Source organism: Ovis canadensis, chromosome 3 (assembly GCF_042477335.2).
Source record: "Ovis canadensis isolate MfBH-ARS-UI-01 breed Bighorn chromosome 3, ARS-UI_OviCan_v2, whole genome shotgun sequence".
Lineage (NCBI taxonomy): Eukaryota > Metazoa > Chordata > Mammalia > Artiodactyla > Bovidae > Ovis > Ovis canadensis.
The window spans coordinates 36,248,662-36,274,036 of NC_091247.1; the positions used below are offsets into that span (position 1 = coordinate 36,248,662).

At 42.3% G+C, this 25,375-nt stretch overlaps 1 protein-coding gene across 1 annotated transcript in view; it reads right to left on the minus strand.

Moving 5' to 3' along the window:
* The window catches only part of ALK (ALK receptor tyrosine kinase), a 742,529-nt gene that overhangs the window by 175,528 nt on the left and 541,626 nt on the right, over positions 1 to 25,375 (minus strand). The window contains exon 5 of the mRNA XM_069582903.1: positions 14,308 to 14,435. Within this exon, the coding sequence (XP_069439004.1) occupies positions 14,308 to 14,435 (128 nt within the window). The remainder of the gene's footprint in view (positions 1 to 14,307; positions 14,436 to 25,375) is intronic.

A 25,375-nucleotide genomic window follows, 5' to 3' on the forward strand; every position in this document is an offset into this window, starting at 1 on the left:
TTCAATAGAAAATGTCCCCCAGCTCCAGTCTGGAAAGACGTACCATGTTGATTCTGTGGGTTTGGACACTCCCAGAACATCACTATACAAGCATCCAAGTTCTAGAAGCATTGGCCCCACTTCACCTCAAGCCACTTATTGGATCCTGCCCCCTCCCAATTTGCCTATAGCCAAATGATGAGCCATTTCCTGTATGGATGACACTCTGGAGGCAGTGCAGTGGACCTGATCTCAAAACTACTGGGCAGAATTATCCTGCCCCTCCTCTAGCGGATGTCCTTAGATTTCACTGAGCCCCTGAGTTGTACAATTCACTGTGGCTGATTTTCCTTGATGACTCATACCAACTGCTTGTGTAATAGCATAGTTAGTTAAGAGTTGCCGAGGCCACTGGTGCAACACCACCATGACACACTCTTTGGACTTAGAGAAGAGTAGAACTAATCCTGTTTGGTTTCCCACTAGGTTCCAGGCACTGTTTTACAAAGGCATACAGACGAACATAGTCAAACCCCACAGGGACCCTGGGGCAGTACCATCCATCGTCTTCGTTTCACACATGGATGATCTAGGACTGCAGGATACAATGGACACGTGGCACCCAAACAACTCAGGACCCAAATCCATGTTTTCCTCATCCAAGTCCTATCCTCCTTCCACTATTCATTATCTGGGGTCCATTCTTTCTGTTGCATCTCTTTGTTCATTTCACCTGTTATGGCCTCTATCAAAGAATGAAAGAAACAGGAGGTGAGGTTGGAATATACGAATTTTGCTGTCAGCTGTTTCAGGAAGATGAAATGGGGGTGGGAGAGGTGGTGATTTGAAACCAATGTCCAAACTGACACTCCTCTTACTATCTCTGGAATTAATTTATCTGGGTCCACCCTGTTTGTCTCACAGCTCCAGGGCCAGGTTTTATGGAATGGCTACAGAGGAACCTTAGAGATCCAAAAAGGGAACACGGTTTCACCAAGCCCCTCATTCATCACCATCTGGAGCAGTAGTCTCATCATTAATAACTGGGGCTTAATCCTCCAAATTCAAAGAGACTCCCATTACCCAAAACAATAATTTTTTTAATTACCCAAGCAGAGTGGCAATCGCATATTGAATACTAAGATTGATTTAAACTAATAAATACTTTTGGAAGTTCCTTGAACATTTTAATGAATTAAAAATTATGAAATATTTATAAGCAGTAACAACAACATTTAGTACCATTAATAAAATAAATACATTAGTCAGAGAATGGAATTCATTGCTATTTTACTACTAGACATTGATGTCAATGACTGAATATTGCTCCAAATTACTTGTAAAATAGACCAATTATTTTAGTGCGATTAATCTTTTCAATTATTTCTTTTATGTAGCTGTAATTTGAAAGTAATTTTCTTTTGGGAGTACAATGACCTCAGCACACTGGTTCCTTATTTATTTATATTTTAAAACCTTTTGTGTCTGCCCCCATTTCCAGGTGATTTTTCAATGCTGGAATATTTAAAACAGTTACCCAAGCAATCATTCTTGTTCCTAAGCACTTTGTGGGGGCATTTCTAATTGGCTTTATTAGTGATTATGAGTAAGCCATTCCAGAGTATAAAAGTCTCTGCCAACAGCAGCTATGCATCAGAAGGGAAAGGAAGGGAGGACAAAGTTCTTTTCTGGTTCCACCAGCTGGGGCCTGGCTGTTTTAGACTGCATGCTTAGTTGGCTTGAAGAGGCAGTGTGATAGGCAGGTCAAAGTACTTTTAGGATCTTCCCTGGACTTCAGCCATCCCCATGGGATTAAATGGTCCTTTTCCTTTGGGGAAACCATGGATTCTGTGCACTGAGTCACAAAAGAAAAAGCTGACTTTATTAAAGATAAAAGCATACAGAAGTAGCTGCCTTGGAAATCAAAATGTAGATCTGGGTTGTCAGGATCTCTATTGGCCCAACTGTCCAGACAAGGCCCAAAGTGAAAGTGAAAGGTAGATTCAATTTACATGCCAATTAGAAAACTATTAGGGAATATTAAGGGATTATTATTAACATTATATGTGATAAGGATATTATAGTTTTTTTAAAGAGTCTTTATCTTTAAGAGGTATATGCTGAAATGTCTATGGATAAGATAATATAATATCTTGGATTTAGGAAAAACAATCTGGGAAAGGAAGAGTGCAGTGATGGGTTAAAGCCAGCTCACACTCACTGGTAAGAGCTGATTGTTACATTTTCAGAAATCTTTTGAGTTAGCTGGTAAACACTTACTACTGAAAATTAAATTTCATATACTGACAAATAAAATATATGATTAAAAAGATAGTATAATAAATGAAAACAAACAGCAACAACATAAATGAAAGGTGGGTAGGACTCTGCCAACATATAACACAGCATGGGCTAGTCCTACAGAATTATTCAGCCCTGGTTCCTGAATGGGGACATTCAGCTCAGACAGGGGACATGGGAGAGAGAGGGAGATGGTATTTATTGTGCCAAGCACTGTGCTAGGGGTTCTATACACAATATCAGTTTTAATTTCCCAAAACCCATAATTATATATTACAGATGTTCAAGCTGGTTTTAGAAGAGGCAGAGGAACCAGAGATCGAATTGCCAACATCTGCTGGGTCATGGAAAAAGCAAGAGAGTTCCAGAAAAACATCTACTTCTGCTTTATTGACTATGCCAAAGCCTTTGACTGTGTGGATCACAATAAACTGTGGAAGATTCTTCAAGAGATGGAAATACCAGACCACCTGACCTGCCTCTTGAGAAACCCGTATGCAGGTCAGGAAGCAACATTTAGAGCTGGACATGGAACAACAGACTGGTTCCAAATAGGAAAAGGAGTGTGTCAAGGCTGTATATTATCACCCTGCTTATTTCACTTCTATGCAGAGTACATCATGAGAAACGCTGGACTGGAAGAAGCACAAGCTGGAATCAAGACTGCCGGGAGAAATATCAATAACCTCAGATATGCAGATGACACCACCCTTATGGCAGAAAATGAAGAGGAACTAAAAAGCCTCTTGATGAAAGTAAAAGAGGAGAGTGAAAAAGTTGGCTGAAAGCTCAACATTCAGAAATCAAAGATCATGGCATCCGGTCCCATCACGTCATGGGAAATAGATGGGGAAAGAGTGGAAACAGTGTCAGACTTTATTTTTGGGGGCTCCAAAATCACTGCAGATGGTGAGTGCAGCCATGAAATTAAAAGACGCTTACTCCTTGGAAGGAAAGTTATGACCAACCTAGATAGCATATTCAAAAGCAGAGACATTACTTTGCCAACAAAGGTCCATCTAGTCAAGGCTATGGTTTTTCCAGTGGTCATGTATGGATGTGAGAGTTGGATTGTGAAGAAAGCTGAGTGCTGAAGAATTGATGCTTTTGAACTGTGGTGTTAGAGAAGACTCTTGAGAGTCCCTTGGACTGCAAGGAGATCCAACCAGTCCATTCTGAAGGAGATCAGTCCTGGGTGTTCTTTGGAAGGACTGATGCTAAAGCTGAAACTCCAGTACTTTGGCCACCTCATGCAAAGAGTTGACTCAGTGGAAAAGACTCTGATGCTGGGAGGGATTGGGGGCAGGAGGAGAAGGGGACGACAGAGGATGAGATGGCTGGATGGCATCACGGACTTGATGGACATGAGTCTGAGTGAACCCCGGGAGTTGGTGATAGACAGGGAGGCCTGGCGTGCTGCGGTTCATGGGCTCGCAAAGATTCGGACATGACTGAGTGACTGAACTGAACTGAGTTCCACTTACTTAGGAGGAAAACAAAACTCACATATTGGGGAAAAAAAAAAAAAAAACCTCTTCTGAGATCAAAAGGGTGGTAAATGATGGAGCTAGAATTCCACACTCATTCTGATTCCAAAGCCTGTAATCTCTCTCCTACATTGTAACAAAAAAACCTTTATTCACTACTTACTATGGGAAAAACACTGTTAGTTGTTAATTGGGTTGTAGAGATTTTTTTTTTTTTAAGACACAGTCTTTTAAAAAATAGAACCTAGCATCTATTGAGCAAGACACATAAATAGCCCTGGAAAGAAGTAGGCTGTTTTAAAACAGAAATATATATAAACACAATTCTGGGCTGAGACTTCTGGGAGAAGATAATATTTGAGCAGAAATCTGAAAGATGTGGAGGACTGGGCAAAGCAGATATTGGGAATGGAGGGGGCATAGCTAAAAAAAATAAAAGCTTAAAGGTGGGAAGGTACTCAGGGAAATGTGAGTAGATCTCAGTGGGTAAATGAAATTTTAGTCATTCTAATGCCTATCTTTTAAAGAGCACAGTCCACAGATAAATTACAGACAAGAAGTTTTAGAGATCGGGAGTCAAGAAGGGGAATGTTTGGTAAACGAGGTTCACCCTCCACCCGGAAGTCACACTGAGAACTAAGTGAGGACACCAGGCTGTGGTTCGGGTTCCTCTCTGGTTTTCACTTCTGAGCACTGGGTCCACCACTGCATGATTGAGTCCATCCCTTGAAGACACCAACCCAGGTGTTGGCCACCAGGTGCTGGCATCAGTTTGGCGATGATGCAGCTCCCATCACCCACTTGGCACGTTGTTGTCATTAACATGGAATGTTTGTGTCCATTTATTTCTGTGGATGATAGTTTCACCATGAGAAACTGAGCAGCAGAGAGGGAGTAGCTTCATTTTCAAAGACTTGAGGCCAGAGCAGTCAGGGAGCTCAGAGCAACATCCACAAACACTCCTCCACAGCCATTCTCTCCTTTGACCCTCATGATTAACATCAATTTGGGGTCAGCCATTGACATATTGTTATTCCTATTTTAAATTTTAAAAAAAGTGTGCCGATTCTGGGGGAGACCTGATGTCCCTTTTGATCCACGGTGTTGCATTGTTTGTTGTTGTTTAGTAGCTCCGTCATGTCTGACTCTTTGTGACCCTATGGACTGTAGCTAGGCTCCTCTGTCCGTGGAAGGCTCCAAACAAGCATACTGGAGTGGGTTGCATTTCCTCCTGCAGGGGATCTCCCTGACTCAGAGTTTGAAAGTGAAAGTGTTAGTTGCTCAGCTGTGTCCGACCCTTTGCGACCCCATGGACTGTAGCCCACCAGACTCCTCTGTCCATGGAATTTTCCAGGCGACAATACTGGAGTGGGTTGCCATTCCCTTCTCCAAGGGATCTTCTCAATCCAGGGATCGAACCTGGGTCTCCTGCATTGTAGGCAGATTCTTCACTGTCTGAGTCAGACAGTAAAGAAGACAGAGAAGCCCAGGGGTCAAAAATGTTTCTCAAGCTGGGCAGGTGGGTTCTTTACCACTAGTGCCACCTGGGAAGCCTAAAGAGATGGAAGTGAAAGAAATGAAAATGTTGCTCAATCATGTCTGACTCTTTGCAACCCCATGGACTGTAGCCTGCCAGGCTCCTTGGTTCATGGAATTGTCCAGGAAAGAATAGTGGGGTGGGTTGCCATTCCCTTCTCCAAGGGACCTTCCCAACCACGGGATTGAACCAGTTCTCCTGCATTGCAAGCAGATTCTTTACTGTCTGAGCCACCAAGGAAGAGGTGGAAATGTGACTTAAATTCCCTGACTGCTGTTTCAGCGTTCATTCTGTGTTCTTTCTGCGAAAGGTGCATTGTAACTAGTTTGGAGGAAGACATCTCTACAAATGGAGCACCTATTCAATACCTTGGGCAAACTAAATATAAGTCAGGGATGCCTTTTGGGGAGTAGTGTTTGTCCCAAGTAGAATAGAGATCTTAAAGCCATAACATCAAAACTCAGTCTTAAGACAGAAATAAGTTTATATCAGGGTCACTATGCATTTAGTTTAACACTGCTCAGTAAATACCTGTTGTATGAATGGGTGAATGCACAGACAGTTGGATGAATGAGTCTGCTACACAGAGAGGTTTCTGCGGGCAGTCCGAAGACAGCATTCCAAAGTAATTTCCTTTTATTAATACAAGCACAGACTAAGGAGGGTGCTGGGGTGCTGCTTGCTTTTGGAACAGAGAATGCCCAGTTTGGGCCAGGCTGCCAAGAGCCCATGAGGTTATCCTTCATTCTACCCAGTTGGATTTTGGATCTTACTCTAAAGGCCACATGGCTGGCCAAATATTGGAGTCTATTTGTGTAGCTTCTCTCATTTCATCTTGTCCCCTCTTGGTCTAAGGAGGATATCCTCCAGTGCCCATCACTGTCTTTGATGAAGTAAGAAGAAAGAGAAGGGAGAGAGGGCCAGGTGATGCCATGTGTATTTTATTGGAAACAACCATACCAGTTCCATACTTAGCATCTCAAAGCCAGGACCCACAGTGACAAAAATCTGTCTGGGGAAATGGCCCACATTCAAAGTACAATAGCCTTGGGCTTAGTCTTAATCATTTAAAGAAGGTCTGGTTAATGTAATTCCATTTTGCTATTACATTTTAAACAAGTATGGTATAATAGGATCAAAAAGCTGGGGTTAATGGGAGAGTTAAAAATCAGACTGCCCAGCAACTCTCAAGCTGTGCTTCATGAAAATCCATTTGGAAGGTTTGTCAAAGACTGTGGAACTGGTGGGCTCCTCACCTCACTTCCTCTAGGGCAGCTGTACTTGTGTAATTTCATATACTGGATTTTTATTTAATACTTTGTTTGAATTAAGAGCTAAACCTCTAAAAAATGTTTGAAGACTATGGATCTAGTTTACGTGTCCTCATTTTAGGCACAGAGAGGTTAAGATAGCTGTCATCTCCCACTCTTTTGGGACTCATGTTTTAAGGTGTCTGTAGTGGTCTGACTGCATTGGATTCCTCCCCCTTCTTGAAGTACAGAAGTCAGTGAAATCACCCTTAGCACCATGGATAGTGTGAGTGAGGATTCTGATACCCTCTCTGAATGGATTAGAAGAGGTAATGTGTATGACAATGTCTTGGTAGAATAAGGGACCATGAGTGCTTCTTGGTAAGAGGTCTGTTAGTGAGCTGAATGTGGCTCTGATCTGGGAAATCTCCATTCTGATTCTTGTAGGTTCATGAAAGAACTATGGTCACTTGCAATAAAATGTGTTTAGGCTTACATCCTTGATTTTCATGGATGGGGGACCCACTATTGATAAGGGTGTGGTGGTCCTCTTAAACTGCCTTTGACCCGTCTGGGCAGGGAAAGGGGAATTCTGAACTGGTTTCTTAGAAAAACTGAAAACTTGACAACCATAAGATGGAGGTAGGAAGCATACTGGGCTACTCAGTAATTTAGTGTGTTAAAGTTCAAGGTAAATTTTTGAGTGTTTGTGCATTCAGTTTCCACACGGTGAGGGAGGCAGATTAGATGCTTTCTGGGGTCCTTACCAGCAGTGACCTTCCACAGGCAGCACCAGTGTGTAGTAGCTAACAGCATGGATGCTGGAGCCAGATGGCTTCCATTCCAATATCAGCTGTGAGACTCTGGGTACGTGACTTCTGTGCCTAGTGATGATAATAATAATGCATACCTCACAGTGCTGCTGGAAGGATTGATGAGTTAATATAAGAATGTGCACAGAACAGGACCAGGCACATAGAAGGGGCCAGGTGGGTGTTTGCAATATGTAATTTTATGAGCATACTGACTGTTTTCAAGTCCTTTTCAAGATGCTAGTCCTGCTCTTCTGACATATTTTTCAGCAGGTTCTTCTGAACATGAGGGGTCCCAATGGGTGTACTGCATAATTCTAAGCTTTAACTGTCTGCTGAAGAAAGGTCATTATGAAAGGGTTAAGGGTTCCCTGGGAGCCTGGGCATGTAAGGGTTGATATCCCTGCCCTCAGTACTGAATACACACACTGCTCTTTCAAGATGAGGGAAAAACCTCTTCCAAGTAATTTCCACTCACTGCTACTTTCTTTTGGGAGTAATAGGGTAATAGCCCAAAGCTATAAAAGCAGGAGCAGCATTTATCAATTGATTGATTAGCTGATCAGTCAACAAATATTTACATCGTGTTTCTTATATGTTTAGCATAGTGTTAACTGTCCCCTGGAGAAACAAAAGCAATATAAGACAAGGTTCTGAACCTCGTTAGGGCTCCAAAGTGACTAACTGAGAAATAATTATAAAATAGCTACTAAATTTAGATGCAGAGAGCAAAGTCTTCCAAGAATAATTTCTTTAGCTGTGAGTGACGTTCTGGAGGGTTTGGGCCCCAAGCTGGATCTTAAATGATGAATTAGTGTTCAAAACATAAGGCCTGGGATCAAGTAGGCATTATTGGCATAGTGTAGAGAACACCAGTCTGCTAGAGGAGAGGTGTGGGGAAACAGAGGGCATAATGTTGGGCAGGTACAGAAGGGCCGGATTGTAAACGACTGGAAATCAGGCAGAGGCACTGTGGCTTCCCAGGCAGGATTGAGAAGTGGTGAAAGCACCAAGGTCAGAGTCAAGGTGGTCCTGATGTTAATCCCAGCTCTACCATCAACCAGCTGGGTGATTCTGCAGCCATCACTCTTCTGGTCCCAAGAAACGAGTGAAGTGGTCCAGCCCAACCTTCATATTTCTGATGTGGACTGCAGATGGTGATTGCAGCCATGAAATTAAAAGACGCTTACTCCTTGGAAGAAAAGTTATGACCAACCTAGATAGTATATTCAAAAGCAGAGACATTACTTTGCCAACTAAGGTCCATCTAGTCAAGGCTATGGTTTTTCCTGTGGTCATATATGGATGTGAGAGTTGGACTGTGAAGAAGGCTGAACGCCGAAGAATTGATGCTTTTGAACTGTGGTGTTGGAGAAGACTCTTGAGAGTGCCTTGCACTGCAAGGAGATCCAACCAGTCCATTCTGAAGGAGATCAACCCTGGAATTTCTTTGGAAGGAATGATGCTAAAGTTGAAACTCCAGTACTTTGGCCACCTCATGCGAAGAGTTGACTCATTGGAAAAGACTCTGATGCTGGGAGGGATTGGGGGCAGGAGGAGAAGGGGATGACAGAGGATGAGATGGCTGGATGGCATCATGGACTCGATGGACGTGAGTCTGAGTGAACTCCGGGAGTTGGTGATGAACAGGGAGGCCTGGCGTGCTGCGATTCATGGGGTCGCAAAGAGTCGAACATGACTGAGTGACTGAACTGAACTGAACTGAACTGAGACAATAAGAAGTTACTGGAACCTCATGAAAATGCCACAAGCAAAGGGAATTTGGAGGAGATTTTTCTGGCAGTGTGTGAAAGATGGATAATTGTATCAGGGAGACTAGCTGGCTATTGCTAAGTCCCAAAATACACGTATGAAGGCCTGAATAAAGCACGTGGCTGAGGAAATGAAGTCAGAAGGAGAAACTCAAGCAGCAGTAACAGTGGCATCTAGACAGCAACAGATAGAATGTGAGGCAGCCACAAGCCTAAAGCCCAAGGCTTGATCATCTAGATGTAGGGATAAGAGGAAGAGTCAAAGATAATTCTAAGCTAAACAAAACTCCAGCCTCTACACATTCCATTAAGGCAGCAGGATGTCATGGACAGAAATACTGGCTTGGTGATCAGACTGATTTGGGATTGAGTGCGGCTCTACCTTTCCCTAACTGTACAATGATGGCAACTTTAGAAACATCTGTGAGGTTCAGTTTCCCCATATGTAAAATGAGGATGATAGTACCTAGTTTTCAGTGTTATTGTAAAGCTCGCAGGAGATAACTAGCACATGTAAAGGGATCAGCTCTCTACCTGTGCACATGCAAAATGCTCCAAAGACGTGAGCTTTCATTGCTTACTAACTGATCAGCTAATAACTGTTACATTCTATGGTAACAGGTGTTAGGATTCGGAGGGAGTCACAACCTCTGCCTTCATGGCACCCACAGATAGATATCTTCTCTTTTGCGAGCAGAACTGTCCCAACGACCCCATCTCCAGTTTAGTTAAAATGGCACTTCTTTTCTTGTGGGACAAGGAAGGGTTTTAGAAGAAAGCAGACCAGATACCCTACAAGCTGAAAAGCTGAAAGTGAAAGCCATGTCCAGTTCTTTGTGATCCCATGGACTATAGCCCACCAGGCTCCTCTGTCCATGGGATTCTCCAGACAAGAATACTGGAGTAGGTAGCCGTTCCCTTCTCCAGGAGGTCTTTCCAACCCAGGGATCGAACCCAGGTAGAAAGTAGACTAGATATCCCACAAACCTATTAACAACCCTGGCTAGCATGTCATCAGCCTGATCAGCTCCTTCAAATGTACTAGTTCTCTTAGCTCCTCCCCTTCATGACCTAACTGAAGTAATGATCTCAGAAAACACAGACATTTGTCTACATCAAATAGGCCTTGGGTATGCCTGCAAAACAACTCCTTCTCTTTAAATATATGAGGGTAGCTTTAGGATACTTCTTAGATTTTCAACTTGTCCACACCACCTGATGTGCACCTGAATTTGTTCCATTATAGAAGGAAGAGTTAGAAGTTCTCAGGAAACACTGGGATCACTCTGTTCTCTGCCTCACACATCCACAGTGGTCCTTTCATACCTCTTGGTGGCCACAGGATTCCAAACCTGAGAAGGAGCACAGAGGACACCTGCTTACCCATGAAAACCATCTGTTCTTGGACTTGGATGCCGCGGGCCAGCGTGAGGAATTCCGCCCATGGCAAAGGTCATGAGGAAGGAGGCTTGGCATACGCAAAGGCGTGATCAAGCCTCAGGAAACCCCCTGTTCCCGAGCATCTAACCCCAAAACCAGAGTCTGTTTTATGCTCTCACCTACACCTCTGACTTTACGGGGGGCTCTCCCCCATAACCGTTTCTCTCGGAGAAGGAGTAAACGTGCAGCTCCAAGGCAATAAAAATTCTTGGGCGTGACAAGAGTGTTTCAGCTTACGGACTCCTCTGAAGGTTATCTAGCCCACCTGTATAGGTTTGTCCAGCCACATGTGATTGCTTGCAGCCTCCCAACCTGAGAGGCACAAGATGTTTTAGACTTACTAAAGGCAAATTATTTTGGGGAGTTAAAATTATTAGTATAGTTGGTTAGGAATTATATTGGTGAAGGGTCTCTTCATTTGTTGTGTCAATAATTGCTGCTAATTCCCTGCTCTGGGTGGGACAAGGATGTCTCAGGTCAAACCTCTCTGCTGACAGACTAGCTTGTGTGACAGGATTATCCTTACTGCCGCCACTAGGCACATGATTGTTTACTACCTCTCAACCATAAACAGCACAGAGAGTTTTGGAGTATTTTGAGAGTCTTAATTAGCGTAGGACTTTTTCTTCTTGTTGAGTCAATGATCGCCGCCAGGCCTCTATATCCTTAGGTACCTGGGAATATATTAATCAATGTATTTGGAATATAGCAAAGGAAATATGGTAGTTTTTGATGTTAGCAATACTAGACTTTTTGAGTTAATGGATTTTCTCTTTTGTAATAGATCACTGTACTTTGTTATATATCACTGTGTCCTTGCTGTGTAAGAATGTAACTTTATCATATCTTAAGACTAAATAGATCTTAAGGGGAGCATTGGTGAAAGGATTTTCATTTGTTGGGTTGATGTTTGCTGCTAAATCTCCATGTTCCCTACCCTTATAATGAATATAACTAGCATATAGGAAGAAATAAGTATTAACCTTTAAGCATATAGGAGAAATAAGTATTAACCTTTAAGACTAATCATGTTAACCTTGGGTTGAATAAATTCCTTTCTTGATTGTAACTCACTACACCCTCATCCTATAGGAATGTAACTTTATTTGGAGGGTGGTGCCTGGTTTAAGAAAAAACACCCTTGGAAGAAATAAGTTTTTTTTGGTTATCAGAAAGAAAGGATCATAAAATGTAAGCAGGTCTCACTCATGGCCAGAAGATGATGTAATATTCCTAAGACCTTTTTTTTAATACATTTATGTGAAGCACCTGATTTTGATAAAGGTCAGGACTGCTGACCCCCACGTGACTCTGTATTCATCCCTATGTGTAACAAAAGGTATATAAGCAAACCCAAAAATAAAGAAATCGGATCAGTTTCCGGAAAGACTGATTCCCCCATGTCGCTTCTTTCTTGCTCCCGTTTTTCTGGCTGAATTCCCATCTGGAGCATGGATGCTATTCCACGTAATCCAAGTTATTCAGCCTCTTTTTCTCCACTAATCTTCCTACTACACTATGCATTTCTAATCTCTCTCTATCTGTGATTAAATATGTATTTTTCCAAAGACGCCGACTCCGTCCCCACCTTCGAATCACCCTGGATCCACCGGGGCTGGACCCCGGCACTTGGAGCCTCTGAAGGAAGGTAGTTGGGCCATGAAAACCTTCCTGGGTCTCTTGGCAGGTCCACTTTCCTTAAGGAATCAGAGACATATTTCTTTCTTCCTCCTTAAGAGAGTGTCCTGCCAGAAGAAACACTTTCTGGACCATTAGAGAAAGTTAGAGAGGTCAACTCTCTTGGTTTTGTAAGGGTAGAGAAGCAGAAAAGGAACATATCTTGTAAACTGTGCAATGGATTGCTGCAAACGCAAGATAAACTAGAGGAAGAGGAAGAATACTGTAGGTGAAAGGAAGTTGTAAGAGTAAGGAAGGAAAAATGTGCACAACTGGTTGAGATCTTTCAAAGGTGCAAAGAATTTTTGCAGGAGTATTTGTGCTGGGCCTAATACTTGGAGTTTTATAGCCTCTTATTCCCTTCTGATGCTGCTGAAATGAGATTAGGCCAATTCTGGGAACTCATACCTTATTCCTGACACATTCTTGATAACTGGCTCCATTTCAACACATGACCTCTTTTGGACGGTACGTGGACCCTTGACATTGGTGAGGACTGACGATGTCCAGAAACATTCACAAATCCCTAAGTTCGTGAGTGTGGAAACATTTGTACAAGCTCCTGGCTTTCTCCCAAACCATATGTTTCTTGTACAGCGTCTCACATCACAGGCTAGGCACCTTTTCAATTTGAACTGAAGTTCAATCTATCATGTTATGACAGATTTTTCTTTTCCTGACACATAAACCAGTTTTGATTAAAAAAGAAAGAAAGAAAGAAAACCACTTTGTGAAAGTTCTTGCAAGGCCAGCAGTGAATGAAGAGCAACAGCAAGGTAAGGAACTGGGTGGTCAGTAGGGTCCCTACATAATGGAGTCCCTTTTGTATTCAGCTTTATATTCAAAACTGGACCTCAACATGCAACCAATGGCTATGTGTTATGAGCCTTCATGGCTGCTGATGAACATTCTAAATGGAGAGGTTAGGCCTGGGAGTGCCACAGACTCCATAGCACAGGTTAGTGAACCTCTAGGAAGAGGCAGGCATGGCAGTGGCTATTCAAGCAACTTCTTTCCTAAAGATTTGTATAATTCAAGTCCATCTTATATACCCTTTACATGTGGAAAAATAATAAAGGGTATTTATAATGATGACCCTAGGTCTTCTGAAAAATCAAGGAAAGATCAACCTCATATCTGTATCAATGATCAGTCTTCTCTTGCATACCAGTCACACTTGGAGCAAAGTCTAATGAAAAATATATATAAAGTATGATCTTGAAAATAGGAATAGAAGATCAAAAACTCTGTAGAGGGAAGGGAAAATAAGTTTATCAAATAACTACACAGATATAATTTACTGTGACTGAGTATTGCATTTAGCTCAGAGTTTCCTGGCAACAAAGACAAAAAAAAATTGACAAATTACTCTTCAGGAGAGAGATGTCTTCTCTTGGTAATAAATCTTGAACTAAATTCACAATGTGGATTATGCAAAAGGAATTCAATGACACATGCCTTAATGATTTTTACAAAATAAGCAAGAATTTTCACATATAACCATTTCCCACATTGTCCCTTAATAACAGCTTAAATCAAATCATTAAAAATACTTAATTGTAAATTTTACCTTGTCGGGGGGTCAGGGCGGGGAAAGTAAAGTACTAATCATTATCAAGTTAGTGGGATGGAGATACATGTGAAAAAAAAATGGCAGAATGTTGATAATTGTTGAAACTGGGTTGAGGATATATGGGAGCCCATTGCACTATTCTATTCATTTGCAAACATTTGAAAATTTCCACAAAACAAAACCAAACCATAGCTGAAAGCATGTAGACTCCAGGGAAGTTAAGCTAATGTGTTATCCAACAAAGACTGTATTCTATTTGATATAGCTTTAAATTAAGTAGATATAATATTATAACTCAATCTTTGAAAGTTGATCAGCTGGGCTGTGAACCACTTGGCAATATTCAGAATCAGACCCAAAGCACTGGAGACACTTCTGCATAAGTGTGCACATTTCCAGCTAATTATGGTGGCAGATTACTGACCTACTTACGACAATAAGAGACCAAGGAGTGGAGGGGGAAAGCCAGATTCAGATACCTTCACTGCAGTTCTTCAGGGCAAAGAAGTCCACTGCAGATAAGCTTCGGTTTCCATTTGAGATATATTCCAGGGCCACTCGGAACGGGTTCTCTGGGCGCCCAATTCTTCCCTGCAGCACAGTCCAACTGGTTGCATTGGAAAGCAGAGGGGAAAAACACAGAAAAACAGTGATGAGAAGCAGACCTAACCTGCAGAGAGGTCTCAAGCCTGCCCTGACCTCAGGGCCCATGTTCTCCATTCCATACGAAGAGGTGGAACCCTAAGTGGTTCTGAGGATGGTCACTCTGACAGCAACACACACACACACATTTATTTCCTTCTTGTCCAACTAACTCAGAAACCCAATTCTTAAACCTACTGTGGCCACTGGTGTGTCTTTCGCCTTACTTTTTAGGCAACTCCAGGCCTTTGGACTATTTCATACAGGAAAAAATATGTACACCTGAGAAAATCTGCCAGCAGAGTGAAGGAACAGTCTTCAAAGCATTTATCAGTGTACTAATAATTATCTCTGGAAAGAATTCTTGGTTTTTGGAATTTTATCTGATCCTCAAATCTCAGAATCCTCGGGTTTGCTATATAGTTACTTAAGGGAAGCAGGCAAGTGCTATTTATTGACTGCAGGAAAATTAAAGTGCATTGAAGCATGTATTTTGGGGTAAAAGCTACCTAAGATTGACGTGGACTCTGCAAAAAGGTGCAAACAGAAGAAGACAGAAGCAGGTCAAATGTGAGCTCTGCATCTGTCTATAATCAAGGACACTGACACAGCCAGAGAATAGAGAATAAGCTAAATGAACATTTTTACACCTCACTCAGGCTATTAACCTCTTGGAATAGCCTCCTGTCACTGATTGGAACATCAAATTTACTTCCCAACATTGATTCAGGTTTTTTAAAATATATAATTATTTTGATAACTTTGTGCAGAGAATGGAAATTACCTGGACTATTACATATTTTCTTTCCTTTTAAAGAAAAACAATTTTATTGAGGTATAATGCACAATAAATTGCACATCCCAAAGTGTACAATTTGATGAATTTTGACATGTGGATTCACCTTAACTCATCACAATGTTTCATAATGTCTTACCACTAGGTTGGGCTTAGGTATGGTAGTACGAGTGCTAAGGAACTTAGGGAAAGACTAGCTTTTTGTTTAAAAGAATTTTAAAGCACATCCCAAATTTCAAGTATAAAAATATTAAAAATTCAGAAAAGTTGGTAAAGGAAAGTAAAAGTCACCTGGAAACTCATCTAGAGACTACCATGGTAAACATCTCTGTAAGCAGCATTGTAGCTACAGTTTTACACAAATAAGGTCATGCACACACATGCTCCCTCAATGGTTTGTCACAAGACAATCAATATAAATTACATGATTAGGTCAAAGACTGCATTTTAACGATTTGTGCATTGCTCCTGGTTTTTCCTCTTTATGATCATGCTGAGGCTAGCCCTGAGAGTTTATCTTAGGACAAATTCTTAGAACTTGGGTCAAAGCATATATGCATTTAAAACTCTGAGGATATTGTCAGTTCTCTAATACTGAATTAGAGGGCTCATTTCTCCATTTGTTAACATGGGATCCCATCAAATCTTTTCCATTCATTAACTTTTGGTGAGGAAGGCATCACTCAAAGCAATCTATGGTCTTTCAGGGGGGGTGTTCCTGGATGGGGAGTGTGTGTCTCTGGTTCTTGCCATGTTGTTGGGCATGCAGTGAGGTTTGCTGGATGAAGAAGGCAGTGCTGTTCCCTTTCTATGCTCTTTTGTAGTTAATTCTGAGCAATGGAGCCAGTGCCTCCGCCATTTGATAAAAGTGTATTAAGTTTCCCCACAATAGATGCTGTAAAAGGCACTACTGCTGTTGTGAAGTTTGTTCTCTGTTACTGTACCCAACAGGATTTCTATCCAAAATAAAACCAGTGCAATTGAATAAGGAAAAGGAGGCCTTTCCGTTTAAATGTGGAACTGTCAAAGAAAAAAATTGAAAAGAAAATGTAAATGAGGGGTTCTTAAGGAAAAACAGACAAAGAGAGCAGAATTTTTCTTGTTCTTCTGAAACATAAAGGGTTCTATTTTTGAGGGAAGATGGTGGTGAAAAGGCATGACTATTCATATTCTTCCACAGTCATAGCTCTCTGCTCTGAGGAATGATGGATTTCAATTCCAGGTACACAGTGGCCCTTGATGATGATTTCCATTTCTGTATTGGCACTAGCCCTCTGGATAAATGTGTCAAGAGTTTTAGGAATTAGTTTCTGAGTTACTGATGCAATAACTTTTGTCTGAAATTCTCTGGCCTCCCATAGTTTACTGCTGCAACTTTAATAACTTTCAGAGCAGTTGCCAAACATGATTTTATAACCAGGGAAGTTGGGACTGAAAAAGGGCAAGCTTATACCTAGGGTCAGATTTGTTTAAGAGACAGCAAAAACCCTATGGAGGGGAAAAATACCACGCACTCTCTTTTCTCTCTGCCTCCATTTTCTTGGCTGACATCCCCATGGTCATGAAACTTGCTCCTTAGGGTCCTATTTTCTTCTTTAGCTGGTGGCAACTCTACTTGTGCTTGCAAGGGGGGAGGTGATGTTCTAACCTAGAGCCTCCTAGAGACAAATGTGCAGCTATACCCACGTGCCGGGGATTTGCAGTCATCTCAGCTCTGGTGCTTCGATCAATCAACATGACACTGTGGGGAGTCCATCTGGACTTCAGGAAGCCAGAAGCACGGTCTGGATGGCCTGTCACCATCCATTATCTTCCAGTTGTCTCTCTGGAGCTCTTCACTTCCAGCTCTGGCTCTGCCCACCATTTGCCTGATGACTTTGAACAAGGCATTTTACTCCAAATGCCTGAAATTTTAAATGTTTTCTAATCAGTTGTATTCTCAACCACAGAAAGTATCTCCAACTTTGTGTAAATTTGCTGAGAAAACAACTGACTACACATTTTTTGCTAGGTGGCTGCATCATAATAAATCAAGGTCCACTGAAGAAGGCAGGAGGGTTGGTTTGTGAATATCAAGGTCCATTTCTGACCTGGAGGTTGGAAGTTGTATATTCAAAGGCCATCAGGTTGGGAACTGAGTCCCAGATTTTGGTACTAGACTTGCATGGGGTACCAGAACCCACTTGGGTTTTACTTTCTTCATTAGCAAAATGTTAAGAGTTCTCCAAAGTCTCATACTGATCTGATACAATAGTTCTCTAGCAGATCACCCAAGTCCTAGTGACAAAGTGAAAGTGAAAGTGAAGTCGCTCAGTTGTGTCTGACTCTTTGCAACCCCTTGGACTGTAGCCTATCAGACTCCTCAGTTCATAGAATTTTCCAGGCCAAAGTACTGGAGTGGGTTGTCATTTCCTTCTCAATGGGATGTTCCCAACCCAGGGATCAAACCCAGGTCTCCTGCATTGCTAGCAGACACTTTATCGTCTGAGCGGCCAGGGAAGTCCAACACTTTACTAAAACCCTGAAAGCTTCAGTGGGCCAATAATATTCTACAGAAGGTGGAAGAATGATTTGTCAAATAACCCAAACTTATTTCTCCAAAGAGACTCAGTTCCACCCCCTCAGAGAAATGAATAGACTGGTTCAAGGTCACCCATTTGGTTATCTGAAGACCAAAGACTAAAATCAAATATATTATTGCTCCACAACTGCAAGAACAGGAGACAATGTGACCCATGAATCAGTCTGTATATTCAGTCACATTTCATATTGCTAGAGTCATGGTGATAAAGAAGGATGTGTTGACTTAGCATTGCTACAGGGAATCACCAGTCTGGGTTTCGAGGATAGACAGGCCAGTCAGACAGTGAAATACCTTGTCAGAAAATGCACACAAAAAAGCAAAAACGTCATAAGAAGATATGACGTGGAAACAGAAACTCTAAGGTTCCTACTGCCCCATACCAGGTCAGTCTCTCCAAGTTTAAAGGAGACTGGCACTTCGAATGCGAGCCAAGCTGCTGATGAGACTCAAGGGTTGGCAGCATGTCTCAAAAGGATGAAGGCAGAAAGTTATTTTAAGTCCAGAATGAAGGGGCACTTTTTGACAGCACTTGAGGGCCATGGGTGGCACCTGACAAGATGGAGGAATGTGTATTACTTCCTGCTGTGTGATATTCCAATAGGCATGATGGTGATGTAGGGCTGGCTCACAAAAGTGAGCCATCAAACCTACATGCTGGTCAATGGAATACCTTTCTGAGATAGTTTTAGCTGCTTCAGTATCAAGAGGCCTACATTCACTTCTCAGCTCCATGATCTACTAAGCAACCATAGGCAAATGATGTAATTTCTCTCACTTCCTATTTCCTTAGTTTTAATGTAGAAGTCATAATGCCTAGCTTTCTACGTTGCTGTGAGGATTTCTGAGAAAGATGTATACAAGAAATGTCCTTATCAGTTCAGTTCAGTCAGTTCAGTTCAGTCGCTCAGTCGTGTCCGACTCTTTGCGACCACGTGAATCCCAGCACTCCAGGCCTCCCTGTCCATCACCAACTCCCAGAGTTCACTCAGACTCACATTCATTGAGTCCGTGATGCCATCCAGCCATCTCATCCTCTGTCGTCCCCTTCTCCTCCTGCCCCCAATCCCTCCCAGCATCAGAATCTTTTCCACTGAGTCAACTCTTTGCATGAGGTGGCCAAAGTACTGGAGTTTCAGCTTTAGCATCATTCCTTCCAAAGAAATCCCAGGGCTGATCTCCTTCAGAATGGACTGGTTGGATCTCCTTGCAGTCCAAGGGACTCTCAAGAGTCTTCTCCAACACCACAGTTCAAAAGCATCAATTCTTCGGTGCTCAGCCTTCTTCACAGTCCAACTCTCACATCCATACATGACTACTGGAAAAACCATAGCCTTGACTAGATGGACCTTAGTCAGCAAAGTAATGTCTCTGCTTTTGAATATGCTTTCTAGGTTGGTCATAACTTTTCTTCCAAGGAGTAAGTGTCTTTAATTTCATGGCTGCAGTCACCATCTGCAGTGATTTTTGAGCCCCCCAAAATAAAGTCTGACACTGTTTCCACTCTTTCCCCATCTATTTCCCATGAAGTGATGGGACCGGATGCCATGATCTTTGTTTTCTGAACGTTGAGCTTTAAGCCAACTTTTCACTCTCCTCTTTTACTTTCATCAAGGGGCTCCATAAATGGGAGCTATTCTTACAGAAGACCAATCTTTTTTCCATAGAATGGCACTGGGCCATGAAACTATGCATCTCAATTCATTTATAAGATTCAAGTGGGAGAGTAAAGTAGGTAAAAGAAGGTAAGAAAGGCATTAGCAATTTATGAATAGCAGCCACCTTTTGTTGAAATGAGGAAAACTTTTTAGTTAAAAGAAATTATGTTGGAACAAAAAGAAACTATGTTGAAAAACTCCTACAACCAAATATATTATGATTGGACTATGATCAGTTAGTTCAGTTCAGTCGCTCAGTAGTGTCCGACTCCTTGTGACCCCATAAATCGCAGCACGCCAGGCTTCCCTGTCCATCACCATCTCCCGGAGTTCACTCAGACTCATGTCCATCGAGTCCATGATGCCATCCAGCCATCTCATCCTGGGTCGTCCCCTTCTCCTCCTGCCCCCAATCCCTCCCAGCATCAGAGTCTTTTCCAATGTGTCAACTCTTCGCATGAGGTGGCCAAAGTACTGGAGTTTCAGCTTTAGCATCATTCCTTCCAAAGAAATCCCAGGGCTAATCTCCTTCAGAATGGACTGGTTGGATCTCCTTGCAGTCCAAGGGACTCTCAAGAGTCTTCTCTAACACCACAGTTCAAAAGCATCAATTCTTTGGTGCTCAGCTTTCTTCACAGTCCAACTCTCACATCCATACATGACCACAGGAAAAACCATAGCCTTGACTAGACGGACCTTAGTCGGCAAAGTAATGTCTCTGCTTTTGAATATACTATCTAGGTTGGTCATAACTTTTCTTCCAAGGAGTAAGCGTCTTTTAATTTCATGGCTGCAGTCACCATCTGCAGTGATTTTGGAGCCCCCAAAAATAAAGTCTGACACTGTTTCCACTCTTTCCCCATCTATTTCCCATGAAGTGATGGGACCAGATGCCATGATCTTCATTTTCTGAATGTTGAGCTTGAAGCCAACTTTTTCACTCTCCTCTTTCACTTTCCTCAAGAGGCTTTTTAGTTCCTCTTCACTTCCTGCCATAAGGGTGGTGTCATCTACATATCTGAGGTTATTGATATTTCTCCTGGCAATCTTGATTCCAGCTTGTGTTTCTTGAAGTCCAGCGTTTCTCATGATGTACTCTGCATAGAAGTGAAATAAGCAGGATGACAATATACAGCCTTGACGTACTCCTTTTCCTATTTGGAACCAGTCTGTTGTTCCATGTCCAGTTCTAACTGTTGCTTCCTGACCTGCATACAGATTTCTCAAGAGGCAGGTCAGGTGGTCTGGTATTCCCATCTCTTTCAGAATTTTCCACAGTTTAGCAGATCAATATTCTGCCCAGAACTCTCTAAAGGCCCCATCTCACTTTGGAGTCAAATCCTCTATTTAGCTTCACATCTTTCTGTAGCATGTGAAAAGATGCCTTATGTCTAGATGTTGGTTAGGATTTGTTGAATTGAATTCCATTTCTCGGGTGTTTATTGGTGCATTATTGTGTACTAGATAACATATTAAACGCTCTGAGGATCCTTAGAGTTGAGAATGTAGTTTTGTCCTTGAGGAGCTTACAGACTGGTGAGGGAGAGTAAAAGTATGAACTGAACTTCACAGTGAACAACAGTAGAGAGGAGCTGAATGAGCAGCACAGGAACTATATGCTGTTGAATCACAGAGAGCAAAATGATGTCTTAAATCTGTGATCAGGAGAGGTATAACTTGAGGATGGGCTGTGAAGGAGGGGCAGGAATTGGGAAGAGGGTGATGCAGGAAGAGAGGCTGGCATTGAGCACATGAGCAGAGCCTATACAGACTGTGTATACAGAAAACACGTGGTTCTGACTGGTGGGAGTCAATGTTTTTCACTGATTTCTATAGGAAGGGGGTCCTCTGTGTCTTGCCACACTCCCCAACTCTCCCCAACCTCAACCTCCTTATAGCCAGGGTGATGGATCATTCATCATTGAGTCTTCCAGGCCTGATACATTTTAGACACTTAGCAAGTATTTGTTGAATAACAGAACGAATGTACCAACAGATTTCTGTTAAATGAGACAGGATTCTGACATTCTTGGCCAAAATTTATATTGCAGTTTGTACTGTTTGCTGAACCCTGGGTAGGCAAGACATGAGCTAAGAGGCTGGAAGGAAACTCAAGGAGCCACAGGAACTGCAGAAACGTTTATTTTCTCCTGACGGGCATGGCAGCCATAACGCAGCCTCTCTCCTGGTTGACACAGCAGCCACAGCAGCAGCCATAACATAGCCATAGCATAACCTCATATAACATATCCATGACATTGCTCCAGTGTAGCCCTGACACAGCAGCAGCCAGGGCGTTCATGGTGAAACTTACACAGGTGTACTGCCCAAAGCAGCCTGTGGCCAAGCGGGCATCTGGTGACCCACATGCACAGTGCTGTAAGCGGTCTCACCTGTTACATAATCATTATTTACAAAACATGGGGCAAGAGTGAGAGGCCGCGGGGCAAGAAAGCCTGACCGTGCTATCTTGCCTAATCTGTTCTTTCCCTACAGTAGTGAAGTTGAGTTAATCTGAAAGTTCAAGTCAATTCATTATTGTTAGCGCTCATCCATTCAAGTGGTAATAATACTTTCCCTTAGGAAGAACCTAAAGACTGGGAAATTTGGGGGGGGGGGGTTGAAGGAAGTCTGGGATTTTTTCACTATATAGTTCTTGGCTATCCCTTTGCCCACACATAGGCTCCATCTTTAAAGGGGCAGGGCCATGGAAAACCATCAAACTAGCTTTTGTTCAAGGACCTAGAACCCAAAGAAGGAATCAGAGTTACAGTAACTGAGACATGGAGGGGACCTGAGTGCTCAACTAGGAGAGGTCCCACCTCATGCATGAACACCCTCTAGAACCCAGGTCAGCCTTGAACCTTGCTAAGGCAACAATTCTAATGACATTAATAACTGCACTAATAATGTGGTCAGCAACAACAGTTAACACTTATTGAGGGCCTACTCTGTGCTCTGCTTCTAGTTGAGTTTTAAACCTAGTGTCATGTGACTCCATAGATTTTATGAACACCTTCCTAAATTGTCCTTTTAAGCTTCTTGAGGTTAGAAACCATGTCTTCCTGGGCCTTTGTTTCAATTTCTGGCCCTGATGACTACAGCTAGGGATTCAAAGCTAAAAGATATGGTCATCCCACATTTTGTAGCGGCTACAAGTGCCAAGTCATTCAGATGGTGACTACCCCCTTGCCAGGATAGCTAAGCTGATGGATTAATTGAGGATGATGGAAACCACACAAAGTAGACAACCAGCCACGTCCTTTTCACATGGAGCTTAGTCACATGATTACTATTATTATTGAGCATAAGACTGTCAAGGTTCAGGCCACACAGCTGACACTCCTTCACATATCCCCTTGCTAAGACTCTCTTTTGACAAGTGTCGCGATGTGGGTGTGAAGGTTCATTAGAAATAAGGGATTGAGCCTGTGGCAGCTCATCTAGATCGATTAAAAAAAAAAAGTCAATTGCACTTTTCTCCCTAATCTTATCCTAAAGGAAAGAAGCACACATAACTTTCAAGGTTTTTTAGAAACAGACTTTGTAGTAATTCTACAGCAAATATAAACCATTCAGCACTATTTTTTATTGTTTCCATTAAATCAGCCTGCGTCTAAAGCATTTTTATGGGAGATAGCAGGGGAGAAAATGCCAGATCAGTGTAAATTTTACTGTAAATTCCTTTGTTGCTAGTTAATTTTCTGTAACAATAATTACAGTTGGTATGTGGTGTGGGGTCTTTTACCCAAGTAGCCCTGGCTTTGTTATTCCTTGCCCTTCAAGATTTCCCAGAAGTTAGATGTGTGTGCCCTGGAGAGGATTGGGGCTGGATGGAAACTAGGTTTCCAGTTGATTCAGGATGTGGTTCCCGCCAGCCTGTGGTGGAAAGAGATGCCCTGAAGCTGAGGGTGGCTTCTGGCTCTTCTGGAGGAACTGTGGGAGCAGTGAGGTGCTGGGACAGGGATGGGCTCACTGGGGCCACAGTGCACTCGGTAGAGACCTTAGCATTGATGATTGGAAGGCAGTTTTGGTTTCTATCAGAGATGCTGTGTGGGTGACAGGGATCTGGAAGGTGGCCCAGCTTTCCCTAGGTGGGGGCTAAGAAAATGTTCCCAAGCTGCCTTTCCCCTAATTCTTCTGTCATGCTCTTGAGCAAAGAAAAAATTTGAATGGTTTTTGGCTCTTCTTCCTGGACTCTCTTTAGCTTCTAATTTTATCTCCTTTCCTCTCTCCCTCCCTCCTTTCCTCCCTTAGTTCCTTTCTCATTTACTTCCTCCCTTCCTTTTTTCTTTCCTTCCTTCAGGAGAAGTATACTGATTAAGAGTACAAACCTTGGAGGCAGACTTCCCATTTTATAATCTCAATTCTACCTCTTACTGACTGTGACTTCTGGCCAGCTACCTACCTAATCTCTCTGTGCCCAAGTTCCATCATTAAGATGTAGGGATAGTAAAAGAACCTATAAGACGTGTGTTGAAGACCATGTGAATTAAGACATGCACAGGACTTAGCTGACACTCAGGAAGCATTAGCTAATACTGTTACTATTAGGTTAGTGTTTCTTCTCTCTCTTATACCCGCTATGGCAGATGACCTTATGAGGAAGGACTTTACAAGAGGGTGAAACAGGAAATTGACTGAGTATGATGGGATTTCAGGGATTGGGGGGAGCCTCCCACCCCAGAACACCCAAACTTTGGGGATTCTTTCCAGTCTCCCATTCAGAGCTGAAGAGACAAATGCACAAATGCAAATACCCCAACATTGTGCCAGGCACTCGATATACATCTCATTTATTTGTATGTGTGTGTGTGTGTGTGTGTTCATTTACATTCTGCTTCATTCCAGAAAGGATTTAAGGCAGCTATTTTACTTTATTTCATTTAATTTTCACAATAAATGCATGAGACAGATATGATCATCTCCATTTTATAAGAGAGAAAATCGAGGCTCAGAGAGCTTATAAACTTGCCCATGTAGTAAATGGTAAAAGGTGATATGAATCCAAGACAATTTATCTTCAAAACTGTTGCACTTCCTACTATATTACACATGGGTGTAAATTTATATTAAATGTAAATAACTTGTTTATTAAAAGAATTTTATAGTGGGTCAGAGGTGGCTAGTATTTGAAGAACAGCAGTGCTCAGAAAAGGCTGTATCCAAGAAATATTTGGCTTCTTCCAGTGCTGTCCCAGGCATCTTATTTCTTTTCCCCTCAAGCTCCACATAGTCACAACCATGTGGGAATACATGGACTGTGGCAGGCAAACATCCACTCTGTTCCCTGCCAGAGAGCTTTTCTTCATTCTATACACCAGGCCACGCACAGAGAGGAGACTGAGAATGGACCTCTGCAGACATCGCCCCTAGATCACTGGATGTGAGGCAGAGACTATTAGACCGATGATAGCCACATTTGTAAGAAAAAATGTTAGTAGAAGAAATGTTCTTAAATGACCTCCCTGTGACCAATCTGCTTGCTGGATTAGCATAATCTCTACATTTTCTTTTCAAAGGTACACCCTGTGCTCTGAGTGTTCAAGGTCACTGAATGTTCAAGGTTACTCTCTCATGCTCCTATACCTTCCACTCCTATCACTTGAGTTAGTTTAGCTTATTCCCAACTCTGTCTATGCCAATTGTACTCACTAAGTGGATGCAACATGAGCAAGAACAATTGGAATTACTTTTTGAAGACTAGTAAAGGTAAGTTATTAAAAATAATTCTTGTTTAATCTTCCCTGGTGGCTCAGATGGTAAAGCGTCTGCCTACAATGCGGGAGACCTGGGTTCAATCCCTGGGTCGAGAAGATCTCCTGGAGAAGGAAATGGCAACCCACTCCAGTATTCTTGCCTGGAAAATC